At 45.5% G+C, this 13,769-nt stretch overlaps 1 protein-coding gene across 6 annotated transcripts in view; it reads right to left on the bottom strand.

Moving 5' to 3' along the window:
* TNIK (TRAF2 and NCK interacting kinase) overlaps positions 1-13,769 on the bottom strand; it is a 163,865-nt gene that overhangs the window by 52,639 nt on the left and 97,457 nt on the right. For all 6 annotated transcript variants that reach the window (XM_074834267.1, XM_074834272.1, XM_074834268.1 and 3 more), the window contains exons 5-9: positions 12,099-12,209; positions 9,615-9,705; positions 8,138-8,268; positions 3,657-3,711; positions 2,812-2,890 (exon numbers count right to left, since the gene is read on the bottom strand). In XM_074834267.1, coding sequence (XP_074690368.1) covers positions 2,812-2,890; positions 3,657-3,711; positions 8,138-8,268; positions 9,615-9,705; positions 12,099-12,209 — 467 coding nt within the window. The remainder of the gene's footprint in view (positions 1-2,811; positions 2,891-3,656; positions 3,712-8,137; positions 8,269-9,614; positions 9,706-12,098; positions 12,210-13,769) is intronic.

Raw genomic sequence — 13,769 nt, 5'->3', positions numbered from 1 at the left:
AGCTGGAGAGACTCCAGTTTGGGATGCGTGGTCTGGAGCATCTGCAAATACGGTCGAGGTGAAGTAGCTAAAAAGTTTTCCTCCAGTAAGGTATGGGTTTGCCTGTCTCTTGGGGATGGGGGTCCCAGGGCTCTGCAATGCCCCAAGACACTTTTGCATCCTTGAGCTGGCTGAGCAGCTATGGACAGGGGCCAACTCAGGCCTCTGGTTTTCCTGAAATCTTCCTCTCCAAAAAAGCAAGTCTGTCTGGTGGCACAGTTCAGCCCTCACTGGAGCTGGAGCAGAAGACAAGGGCTTTCTCCCTGGCTCTCATTCAGGAGGACACCGTGACACATCTCATCCCCTCCCCGGGTGCAGGTCAGCCTGCCTTCACGAAACACACGCTCCTCCAGCTCCCGGGGTTTATAAAGCTTAAATCAATGTTTGCAAAGTCTTTGCAGCTGCTTGGACGAAATGTGGTATCACAGTACAAATATCACCTCATTAACAAAGAGGTTTTGCCATGTCTTATAAGGCAGGGCTAGGGAGTGTTTATGGGAACAGCATCACTAAAGTTCATGTTCATTTTACCTGCGAAATGTGGGAAGAAGAAAATAAAGCTTTGTTGCTGGCTGGCTTTAATTGGGAAATAAAATTATACCAAAGACTCTAATTTCATATTTCATCACTATTTTAAAAGTGAGTTCAAGGATTTGGTAAGCAACAAAAGTATTTTCCTCTCTGGGATTTTCCATTTGGGGCAGCTCCCATGCCTGCTTTCCCTCTCAGCTTTCCCTGACTTACTCTCAAAGGTGCTAGAATCACTTTGCTATTTCTTTCACATAAGGGAAAAGATGGTCTGCCTGCCTGGTGTACTTTTATGTCTTGCCGCACACAAAAGAAAGGATAAACTCAAAGTTCAAGTTGAACCTTTCTTCATTTTGATTTTCTCTTGAGATCTGAGCTTGTGAAAACCAGCCAGAAAGCCACTGTGAGAGCCCGGTCTAACATCTCCAGTCTTCTTGGGTTGGGCTTGCAGAACTCCAGGACCCATACTGGCCAGGCCCAAAAGCTCCAGCTGAGAACAGCAAGTTTGCCCAGCATCCTACTGAAAAGGCTGAAAAAAATTGCTCTTAAGGTATTGTTGGAGTCTGTGGAGCTTTGTCTGGATCCTTTAGAGCTTCCCATTGCGTTGAAAGCTTGCAAGATAGGTTTGAGCTGCCTGGGGTACACGTGTCCCAGCTCTGCTGGAGATCAGGGATCCCTCCTTGCTCATGGAGGCGTAGCAGAGGCCAGGTGAGGGGTTGAAGCTGGAGTTTCATTACACTACAACTTCCCAGGTGATCCTTCTCTCAAAGCACCTGGGATGCCATCCACGGGCAGACACCACCATGAGACGTGCAAAGCTGAGACAGCCACCAGACACTCAAGGGGAAGGTGGTGCTGAGAAACACCCTGGCTTGCACAAAGCACATCCTGGTATCTCAGAGCAGGGACTGAAATACAACTTCCACCCCAGCTCTGTTTTTACCTTAAGGGGATGGGGAAATGTTCTGCTCAAAAGCTGCTTTCATCAGCTCCCCTCTGCCTGGAGGCTGAGGAAGCCTTTGCTGAATAAACAGCACTTCTGCACAAAAAATAAACTCTGAAGTCTTGCAATCCATTTTGTGCTGTAGCAGTGAGGATAATGAAGTAGGAGACTGGTGATCTGGCAGAAAACAAGTGTATAAACTATTTTCTCGGCTGACTAATGGTATCCTCAAAAGGCTGTGCAAGGACAGTGAGCATCTTTGACATCCTCTGCAAAGCCAGCAGGGAAAGGTTCCCCTCCTCCTGGTTTGGTACTGGAGCAGCTGATGATCAGGCTGACAAAATTAAGATGGCTCCTGCCAAAGCCTGGGTGAGTTTTTAGGGGCTGACCCTAAAACCCCCACAACATGCATCTGATGCAGAGGACTCCAAGCTCCTCTTGCTCCTCTCCCAACAACGAAATACCTGCTGTTGTGGCATGAAGTGTTTTCAATGCCTACCAATTGCTCTTCTCTTTTTTGTGTGTGTGTGTCTTCAATAAGATAATAAGCATAAATTCAAGGAATAAGGCAAAACTTCCCTCCATGAACTAGTCTATCTGGGAGCGAGGGGCAGTGCTATCTCTCTAACATCTGGTAGATCTTTCCTGACCAAACCACCGCTGAATCTGGGGCAGGCAAACAGCACAAACCAAAGATAAGTGTTTTTAAGGACTCCAGCTCCATCAGTACAGAACATACAGTAACAAAACAACATCTGCTGGGCTTCAGGAATATTTTCCCTACAGGTTTTTATTGGCATGCCCTGCTTTTTTTTTTCAAAACAGTGATGTATTTTTTCCTGCAAAATTTTAAAATACAGCCCAAACGAAGTACAAATCTCCGCATTCCTGGGTCTTCAAGATAAACTATCCTTTTTTTGGCCTGGATACATGTTTCCACTTGAAAACGGAACCTGACTGGAAAGAAACAGGAGCCAAGAGAAGTGTCATCTGGCTTCAGGCTGCACGAACCGCCTTGGAAAAGCCAACCCCACGCTGCGAAATAGCAGTGTTAGAGAGCATTCCCCTCTCTGCCTACCTAGGAAGTCCTCCATCCCATGGTGAGTGACTCCTTCAGACCAAATTGCCTCTCTGTAGGAGACCAAGACCCAAACCTGCGCTCACCGGAGTGATGCTGGAGACAGTCACCAACCCCTGAAGCTATATAAACATAAACACCAAGTCCCCAGCGTGCCTGGGCTGCAGAAACAAGTTGCTCCAAAAACGTTTTTACAGTCATTGAAGATGAGAAAGAGACTCACCACTTCTTTGATTTCAACCTCGGGGCCGGGTTGCGGGGGATGAGGAAGAGGGCTCTCATGGGATGCATGTCACAAAGAGCTGCAATTTGCAAGAAGAGGCATTAAATGTGGCACAGCATCTCGCAGACCCACCCCGAGCTGTCTAAAGAGAGGCTACACACCCAGATGGGGAGACCCAAGTTTCCTCTGAAGCTGAAAGACCTGCAAGGCAGGAGGATTTACAGTGACAACCCCCTACAGAAAATCCCTGGCCCGGCAGCAACCTGGACCTCAGGTGAGAGCTGATGTCCCCAGCCAAGTGATGTGCGTGTCCCCCCCACGGACTGTGCTCCTGCAGCTGCGTGTCCTCAGCATCTGGCCCAGTGCTGGGAGCAATGGGCCCAGAGTACCACATGCCACTGTGCCCTGTTTTATTTACTTGCATTTACCAGCACACAAGGACAGTCCCAGGATAACCCTGAAAAACCATGGCAGTGTGACTTGTGCAGATGCATCAACTGAACTCAGCATGCCACTACCTGTGTCACCACCTGCTTCCAGTCCTCCACCCCTTCTTCATCTGTATTTTACTGGAGGAAATGGAGTCCCAGAGTGCTCAAGTGACTTATCTGGAGTCATACAGGGTTGTGCATCTTTGCTCACTGCCCATCCTGTCCTCTGGGCCATGCTGCCCTGGCAGTTTTGTCCCCATGGACCCTGTGAGCTCCATCTCAGTGAGCACAGGTTGCTTGGCAAAACCTTTGCATGGTGCTTCTTGCACAGAACTGACCGCTGGCTGGTGCTTAGCAAGGCCCAGCACATTACAACCCAAGGTTAACTTAAAGCAGAGCAATGCATCTACTTACGGGGAGCGCCTTCCGCCATCTCAATGGCTGTTATCCCCAAAGACCACAAGTCACTCTGTAAAAGAAAGCAGAGGGACATACATGATGCAGGGGAGCATCGTCACAGCAGTGGGCACTAGGCAAAGGAGTAAGCGTGGCTCTCCCCAGCCCAGGGTGCTCAGCCCTGTGAGCTGTGTCTCTGTGGCCCCTGCAAGTCCCCTGACCCACACCTTGGGAGCTTGTCTCATCCTTCTGCCATGTGTTGAAGCTTTAGAAGAGGCTCCCAACCCCGCTGTTTATCCCAAGATTTATTTCAAAACCTTCATGGCATTTTTGGTATGGGATATGGCCACCCTGCTGAGGCACTGGCTCCCAGCAGCTGTGGTGAGGACACTGTCTGGGGAGATGCTGATGACCTGAAGGTCCCCTGGTGGGGGCATCTTAAAGAGCCCTGTGCACTAATGAACGAACCCTCAGCTCCTGAATGAGCCAGTGACAAACTACTCCCTGGTTCACGGTTGGGGTAAGCAGCAAACCTGGCTGTCGGCTCCCTGCTTAAAGCTGGATGATATATATCCTTGGATTTGATACACCTCCACAGAAAACAGGCTGTCTGGAATAGATTAAAAACATCAAGTACCTTGAGATACCTCAGGAGGCTCCTGTATCATGGACTGATCATTAAATGGAAGCCTGAAAAAGTGGCGTTTTGCCAGTGGAAGGAGAAATGGACACTTTTATTTACCCTGTTCCCAAGCCCTGCTCAGCAAACATGGTGGGTTGAGTCACCTGAATGATCAGAGCACAGAGAATGCTCTTGTTTGGAAAACTTTGATTTCATGCTTGTATCACTCTTCCTTCCATTTTCTCCCTCGCGAACAGGGACATTTGTATCCCCGGCTTCCTGCCAGTGAGCTCCCCTCCAGCGCCTCCTCCCCACCCCACCCCACCATCACTCATGAGCTGCGGCTGCACCTCTAGATCTGGTAACGAGCCCCAAAGGATGGCTCGGCTCTCCTGCAGCCGCAGAGGCACAGACAGTACGTGCCTGATGAAAGAAAATGAGCACCTTCCCTCACGGCACTGCCGCAATTTGGTTTTTTTGGCAGAAGGTGGCTAATTCATTATTTTGGACACTGTGTATAGGGCTGCTGATGATTCACAAGCCAGCACCCGCTGCATTGGGAACAGGACCCAGACTCATTTTGGTGCCTTCACCTCAAGCGCAGCCTCTGACACATCTCCAGGGGGGTAGAGACACCTGTCTGAGATGGGAGCAACAGCAAGAGCAGAAGCTGCAGGTGCACAGGGGACCAGAACAAGCCTGATGCTATGTAGCTGCAGCTGATGTTTGCTGGAGACCAGCTAAACTCCAGTTAGCACATCAAAACCAGTAAACGCTGTAAACAGGTACATCTCAGAACAGGTGGGACAGACTCTGCCTTCCACCCTTCCTCCTGCACCTCCAGCTCTCACGTCTTGCTCTCCCTTCGCCCTGCTCTCTGCCATGTCCCTTCAGTCCCACTTCAGTTTTCACCTCTCCATTTCAAGAGCTGCCCTTTCCAAACTGCCTCAAGCCTCTGAACCAGCAATTTAGCGAGTAAATCCCAGAAAGGTTGTTTTTCCCAGTGCAGAGCTCCAAAAGCTCAGCCACACCTAGAGAGCGCCTCTTGGGACAAGCACCTTCTCACACACACCATCCAGGAAAGACAATTTGGATTTTCAATTTCGAGGACTTTTCCTCATTTTTAACTCAAGTTCTCCCCTAACAAATGCTGTCTTTGCTACACATCTTTGTACCTGCTTAAGAATTCTCTCTCAAATCTTATTTCCAGCCCTTTCACAGGACAGTCTCATCCATTCTTTGTTTCTGGTCAGCTGGGATTTCTGCTGCATACTTAATTATCGCAGTCTTTCCACATGATTCAGCACACATCACCCCTTCCCTTTGGGTTGTTGCTGAACTCCTTCCAAATTCCTAGTGTGTCTTTCCATATCGAGGTGCCCAGTATTATATGCAAGATGCCAAGTGATCTTAAAGCTGGAGCAATATAGAAAGGGATTATCACTTCTCCAAGTCTCCCAGAGAAAGCAGAAAACTCAGCGGGAAGCACACATTTTATAATGAATTGGAATTCAGGGTTTGGGCTTTTTTTTTGTCGGGTTTTTATTTTTGAGTCTGAAACGCTTTTCAGTCCACCCAGCAAAAAGATGCTGTGCTAGTATGTTTGCATTGCCTTGACTTAGGAAGGGAAGCAAGCTTCCTTTCCCCCCCGCCTCTTTCTAATCTAAGCTTATTGACAAGATAGTTCAAAAGAAAAAAGAAAGACTGGCTGGGGGAAAAACCAACAAATAACCTCAACAATGTGGGGTTTCTATTTGTTCTTTTTTAAAGTGGTTTATTTTTGTGAGGAGGTATTTACTGCCTCCTTCCATAGATTACACAGGCATCTCTTTCTGGCTAAGAAAACAGTGAGATCAGAGGCTTTTTGTCCAACAGATTAAGCCTGCAAGGATTCCTTTTTTCACCCTATAAATCTCTTCTTTCTTATTCACTATTTTAAGGCTAAACCTGAGAGGATCTGATTTGCAACCCTTTTGAAAAAAAACCTGTAATTTACATTTCCCCCCCCACTTCAAAGCAAAAGCATCAGGTGCAGGGATGTGATCTGGGGTACAGACTAATGTCCAGTGGCTCCCACATCAACATGAGCTCCAAAAACACCCTGCAGTGAGCGTGTCGGCAGCAATCAGCCTTTTGTTTCATACCCCCAGCCAAGGGAAAATGGTCAATGCCAACTTGAGAGACACAAGCGCTCGGCTTGTTATGAGCATTTGGTCCTTGGGGACAATAGAGGGATTCTGGTCCCGGCGCTTGTGCATCAGTCAACAGCATATTAAGTGCCCTAGTTATTCTGGAAAGAGGAAAAACCTCAGGGACTTCTGAGAGTAGAAAGTAGTCTATGAAGATATCAGTCCTTTTTTTAAAAAAAAAAAAAATAATAAAAAGCTGTGATTAATTAGAGCGTTGCACCAGGCGGCTGTCAGTGGAAAAGTGGTGAGAGCAGCTAGCACAGGCTGCAGCCCTGCCATGAAGCACTGCCATCAGCAGAGTTGAGGAAACGCCTGTTGTAATTGGTTAATCAAAGAGTATTAAGTAATTGCAGATTAAACTATTTCTACATGTCCTTATCATTAATGATTTATGTAACCTGGAGTCTGAACTCAGACTGGAGAGCTGCTCTCTGGAAAATCATCAGTTCAAAAGTTGTCTGATGCACTTAAATAGCTGTAATACCAAAGCATCGCTTGGTTACTTTAAAATCCTTAACCTCTCAGAAATTTCTTTTGAGTGATTGGTAACTGCACCCCAAATCACACCACAATGGTGGGCTGCTGCACTATTACATTGTAGTGTCCTACTGTTAGAATGCAGCTACCTGGCTCCACACCAGAGGGTGTTCTTTTTAAACACTACCTTGTAAAGTGACCTCTCAGCACCCACAGGAGCAGAGGTACAATGTGCTTTATATATGTCTGAGCTTCTCCCCACAAAGCTCATGTGCCAGTGTCTTTCTCACCTCTCTGGACATGTTCAGTGGACCTTAGGGGATTTGGAGCTAGAAATTCAAGTTCTGGATGCTTCAAAAAAACCCCAAGGAACAAAAAAACCAAGGGACATTTCTACAGACACGGGTCCAGAAATTTGCAGCAAGGCAGAAACAGGATAAAATATATTAAGCTCTGCCTGCTTTAAACATCAGACCTTGTTGTAGCTTGAATGGGCAGGTGGGACTCATAACCTTCCTGCAGCCCTGCTGTGTGGCACGGGGCTCTGTGCCACATTATAACTCAGCAGCAATGTTGTGCTGCCACCGATCCAAAAATAAACTTCAAACAGGCTAGAGAGACATGTGAAAAGTAGGTCAGCCCCCTAAATGTCTGATTGTGTGGCAGCCTTCAGATCTCCCTGCGAATACCAGCCTGCAGGCCAGAAGATGTGATTTTGCCCTTTCTAAACCTGACCTGACTTCTCTCCAGAGAAAATAGAGCAAATACGACATGTTTGACCATAGTATTTAAACGTGCAGCACTGAAAAACAGGTTAGCAGGTAGGAAGCCTCAGTCTGACACCTTTCTCAGCATGGGGAAAGACTTCTTCACAGTAAATTTGGATACATGAACAGCACAACAAAGATTCCTGTTGGACCTGAACTGGCATCTCAAAATCTAACAGCCAGAAAGCAGACTATGCTGCTTGTCAACATGTTTTCCAAAGCTGCAAGAATATACTAAAATCCTGAGTGCTCAAATTCATCATACCGGGGCGTAAAATCTGAGATCATACCAAGCACCTTCTTCAGATGATCACAACTCTCATTGCAAGCACCAATAAGCGCTGATTTTATTTCTTTTCTGCCTTATTAGTAAACGTGCTAGACTTTGCAAAGATTACATCTGTAATGACGTATAAAAGAGTAGGAAGATTCTCATTCAGGTACCTTGAAGTCATAAGTGGCATCGGGATTTTCATCGCAGGCAATGACCTCAGGGGCCATCCAGTAAGGCGTTCCAATGAAGGTGTTTCTCCTCCCCACCGTTCTGTCCAGCTGAGCGCTGACACCAAAATCCACTGTGGATCAGAGAGACAACAGGGCATCGTAAGGATGGAGACAAACCTGAGCAACACTCTTCTGTTGAATGTAAAATGTTGAGTTGATTCAGACCAACTCCTCTGCATGGTCAGGAAAGAAAGATGCGGCCACAGATGTTCCTGTTTGAGCTCTGCTGGGATCAACAGAGGTAAATCAAGGACAAACCTGATCATCTGATGTCCAGGTTTTGTATGAAACTCTGTGCCTTTTCCTCCTTGCCAGGAGGCAATGAAAAGAAATCACAGCTCCTCATACTAATGAGAAACAGGGTTAGCAACATGAATAAGCAGCAGCCTGTGTTCTATGCTTTCTCATTTGAATTAGAGCCTGCCAAATATTGGTAGAAACCTCATTTTTCTGCCTAAATACTTGCTGGAAATGGCAGAAATGTAAAAGACTTAAGGAACTGAGGGCCAAGGACAAAGGCCCATAGGGAAATGTCAAGCAGAGAGCTGCAAAATGAAGCAAAACCTGATGAAATCAAATCAATGAGAGAATACTCTATGGTCCACTAAGTTCACTTTGCGCAACACAGTGTTGGAGATTTGCCCTCGAGAATTTCCCCTTGGAGGGGAATCTTCACCAGCATAAAGCCAAATGAGATGGTGGTGCCATCTGCTAAGATTGGGTTTTATTCTGCTGTAAAGAGAGGTGAGACATGGGAAAACAAGGCTTGCACCTCACTTTACCAGTGTAAGGGATCTTTCATCACTAGCATCAATTAAGACGTGCAAAGACAGCCTTGACATTGGTGCTGGACAACTAAGGATATCAGCAGCACATCATTTGTGCTGATCCACTGTCTTCCATATGATCATCACATGAATGCCTGGTCTTCTCCAGGGTGACTAACACCGTATATGAAATTTAGAGTAGTTCCTGCTCTCTCCAACAGGTTAGCTTGGAAAACAAGTCTGGATTATGTCACAGTAAACTGAATGGATTCTGAGCCTGTAGGACGCTACTGTGAAGCTGTGGGGGAACAGCCTTTGATAATGTCTGGTGATGCACACAGGGCAATTTTCAATCTGGGGCACAAAAAAATGGTCTGAATTGCTTGATGGCAGAGCTGCCCAAACTACCTGTCTGAACAGAAACACCACTGCAAGTACACCTTTGCATGCAGAACTTGGCTATCAAACACCAGCAGTTCAGCGCACAGCACTTGGTCAGCACCCAAGGTCATGTTATTGAGGCTGGCACATGAAAAAACAGAGTGGCTCTTAGTATCCATCCCCTTTCTCCAAGTCATTTACAAGTTGGTTTTGCTGCTTCTCTCCAGCCAGTCCACTTGAAGTTTCCAAGAGCTCTAACCCTCTCTTACCTAGTTTAACTTCTGCATTTTCCGTCAGTAATACATTCTGTCCCTTGATGTCTCGATGAATTACTTTGTGCTGGTGTAGATGACTCAAGCCCTAGAGAATTCAGAGAAAGGTTAGAGGAATCCAAGTTCAAAGCATGTTATTTTCTGACATTCCTCCTCAACCAATTATGCTCCAAAAATGAAAGATTCACAGTTGGAGTTAAGCACTTGCGAATGCTTTTGTTTATCATGTGTTCAAAAAACTGTCCTATGTCACACGCTGGGAGGACATGCCCAGCAAGCGAGACGCCCACCGATGGGCTATATGTGCCGCAGTGGGTGCTCTCCATTGCAGGAGAACCATCAATTCTATAGGGATTAAAATCAACCTTTCAGTTTCTGCAGGAACCCATATTAATCCAAATTCCTCCGTAGCTCTAGCCATATTTCCCCCCGTGTGCTCCCTTGCCTGAGGGAGCCATTTCTGTGGCAGAAATAATAGAATGGTTTTCTCTCCTTTCTGTATTTCCACCCTCCAGAAACTGAAGAAAACAATTCTCTTGTTATATCGGTCCAATAAACTGGACTTCAATAGACTGAAAAGTTTGTATTAAAAAAACTACCATGCAAATACAAATGTTATCACTTGCACATAACCCTAATAGACATATAGCTCAAATTAAAAGCCTGTCTCAAAGGCTAAAGGTAAACTAGCTTTTCTGTTTTCTGTGAGCTTTTTTTATTAGCTCATTATTTTCCTTTTGCAACCTACGTTTTTATTTCATTCATTTATTATTTCAGTTTCAAAGTAATATCCACCTATATTGCCAGCTTACGAAAAATACAGATTACTTCAAAAACTAATTTTGCATTAGGTTTACATTTCACATTAAACATTCATATTTGAGAAAGAAAAAAAATTTCTGCTATCACTACTGGTAGTTATTAGTCATTTTACACTTGTTACCTTGGGACAACACCATGGAATAGATTATATCTGTATGGGAGCCTTTTATAGCCTGTTATACCTGGTTAGAGGCACCTTGGTGCATTGGAGGCAAAGCAAAAATTTCACTGAATTTCAATAAATTCTTTAACAATGTGGGATCAAGCCTTGTGTTAGGAATTACAACTGACTGTCAACATCTGAACAAAGACTGAGCCACCTTCTGCAGCACAAAGGTGGAAGTCTTTCATCACCTGAAACCCTACGGAGGTCATCAACCAACTGCCCCAACGTGCGGCCAAAACATGAGCGATGGATGACACTTGATGGTGGCCCTGGGACATGACTCTGTTGCTGCGTTCTGACTCACTGCCAGGGAGTATTTTAAGAATACACAGAGCTCATACATTTAAAATAAGCCCATGTAACTGTGGTTTCCTGGCACTGAAAGCAGTGTCCGTACAACAACTGATTAGCTACAGCGCCAGCATCTTCTGCACATCATGTCGGTGCAGACAGTGGCATTCAGGGTCAGCAGAGAAGTGCTGTGTCACCTCCGCACACCAGTGGCAGCCTCAGCAGCCGTGTCAGACGCTTCCTTTCAGAGTTATTTTGCCTCGTTTTCTTTCATAGAATCACAGAAGCACTTAGGTTGGAAAAGACCTTTAAGATCATCGAGTCCAACCATTAACCTAACACTGCCAAGTCTACCACTAAACCATGTCCCGAAGCACCACATCTACACATCTTTTAAATACCCCCAGGGACAGTGACTCAACTATTTCCCCGGGCAGCCCGTTCCAACGCTTGATAACCCTTTCAGTGAAGAAATTTTTCCTAATATCCAATCTAAACCTTCCCCGGCACGACTTGAGGCTGTTTCCTCTTGTCCTATCATTTGAATGGCTCTTCTACAGGTTTCCTTCACAAGTCCAATATTTCTGTTTTCTCTTGAACAAAATCTTGGTTCATGAAGCAATAAATTTTATGTTGGGCAACCATTATGATCACATCATCTGACCTCAGTTGTGCAGAATGCAAGCAAGTCTTTATTGAAGCTGCCATCTCCCAGTACATGAAATTCTGGAATAGCCCATTTTAAGACATTCCAGTCAAACGTTTATCTTGTGGGTATAAAAGCTGCAGCATCCTCATTAAAGCCAGAGACATGTGGATTTAATAAAACAGAGGGTGATTTTTAATCATGAAGATTCTTTCCACAGACTTTGTTAGTCCTCACCTTTCTGTTAACTGAAAATGTAATTCTATGTAAATAAATCTTTGCCCTATTAATACTAAACGAAATTATATTTTTGTTGAAGAGAAAAGAGGGTTAACAGTCAGGGAACTAACAGAGCTAAAGGGCATTAAACAGGGCTTATTTATTATGCATCATACAAGCACATGAATCATTCACGCCTACCGGCACCAAAGAGGCTCCAGCCCATGGCAGCGTGGCAGCCACAAAGCCTGCAGAGCCAAAGGCTTTCCGTGTCCCCCCAAGCACCAAGTGCCACGCTCCAGCAACCCCTGACATTCAGCTCCCTCTGAACACGTACCCGTAAAATCTCTCTGCAGATGTATGCGATCCACTCCTCCTTCAAGGTGTTCCCCTTCGTGTTCTTGATGAGGTCTGTGACAGAGCCCGCGCCGCAGAACTCCATCACCAGCTGCCAAATGGAACAAAAATGCAATTACTGCAACAATACCGACAGCATCCTCTGGGCTGCCCGACCCCAGGTTAGGACCCTGACGCTGGCAACGCAGCTGTGGGGCCAACCGCAGTGCTACGCAGAGCCACCAGGACATAATCTTGAACCTGTCAGCTTGTAATCCATGTAGGTTTTGTTATAAAAATGAAACAATAGAAGCCTTGAAGGCTTGAAAGGCTTGTTGCTCTCCAGAAGGTTGGGAACAAGAAACAGGAATCAGCCCAGTGCTGAAAATCATCAGAGGAAATCAGAAACCTTGAAATCTCAGAGCCTGCTGCTACATACCCTACTTTATACTTATGATCAACGTTTAGTATGAACAGCAATACAAGCAAAACTCTAGCTCTTGCACCTAAGTTCTTCAACTCTGAAAATGTGAATGCAACAAGACAGAAGTTTGAAAGCTTCCTACAAACTTAGAAAACAGGTATACCTTTCAATTTTATTTATTTATACTTTTTTTTAACCAGAAGATCTTTGGTTTTGATCATCTTTTTGAGCAGGAAACCTTCCTTGAGGGGAAGCTTGCCATGCAGCTTCAGGCCCTCTGGGAGAAAGCTGGTGTCCTGCTGCTCAGGTTGGCTCAAATGAGACTGGGCACCACCACTTGTACCACTTCCAAAGTTTCATAATATCAAATATAGAAGTACAGTGATCTAACTTAATCTTGTCATTGAGCAACTGTGAAACAAACCTTATAAAAATAGCACGGGATGTGTGTCTGTCTCCCGGGGGCATCACGGATCCCCACGGCATACAGGAGCCATCAGTGTGCTCCAGAAAGCCAGCACAGCCTGTGTACGCAACAAGCCTCCTCCAAGACTGTGCAAGTGTTTCTCTCAGATGTGAAACCATGTTTTCCAGTTAGATCAGTCTTTTACTAAAAGACATTCTCTTACAAGTTGTGCCTTGCCAGATTCTTCAATGTGCATGCTTAAAGTTTCTTATCACATGAAGCTTACATGGCATTTAATGTTCTCCAAGCAAGTGACATCACTTTATTAAAAGCATAGGCCAAGAGGAGGAGAGAGAGAAACTGCAAAAGGGTTACTGCTAACCAATTGCTCAAATGCAGTGATTTAAAAAACTATCATAAATAAACGATCATAAAATCCAGACATAGTACTGCTACAAACCTTCAGGTTAAATAAAATACTTGGGCAGACTATACCTTAGTTGGCTTTGACCATGCTCCTATCTTTAGTTTTGATATTAAGTTTCTCTTCTCTTCCTAAATGGACAGCTGAAAAATTCTTTGTACATCCCTCTTACGTCAGGAAACTGGCTTCAAGAAATAAATGCGTGGCTAGTGAAAGCCTGCCCTGCGCAAAGGTAAGGAACACTGCTGCAGCGCTTGCAGCTCTTCCACCCCGGCACACCAGCAATCCAGCTGGGTCACTGGGACCTGGCCTAAGTCATGGGTTACTCATTGCTCACCAAATGGGGAATCATGGAACAACTGGTTTCAAAGTCGCTTTTCCTCGCTTTCTTCCCTTTGAATAATTGACATGTGGGGAA

Source organism: Strix aluco, chromosome 9 (assembly GCF_031877795.1).
Source record: "Strix aluco isolate bStrAlu1 chromosome 9, bStrAlu1.hap1, whole genome shotgun sequence".
NCBI classification, from domain to species: domain Eukaryota; kingdom Metazoa; phylum Chordata; class Aves; order Strigiformes; family Strigidae; genus Strix; species Strix aluco.
Note: the sequence above shows the minus strand (reverse complement) of the source record. Positions and strands in the feature narration are given on the sequence as shown.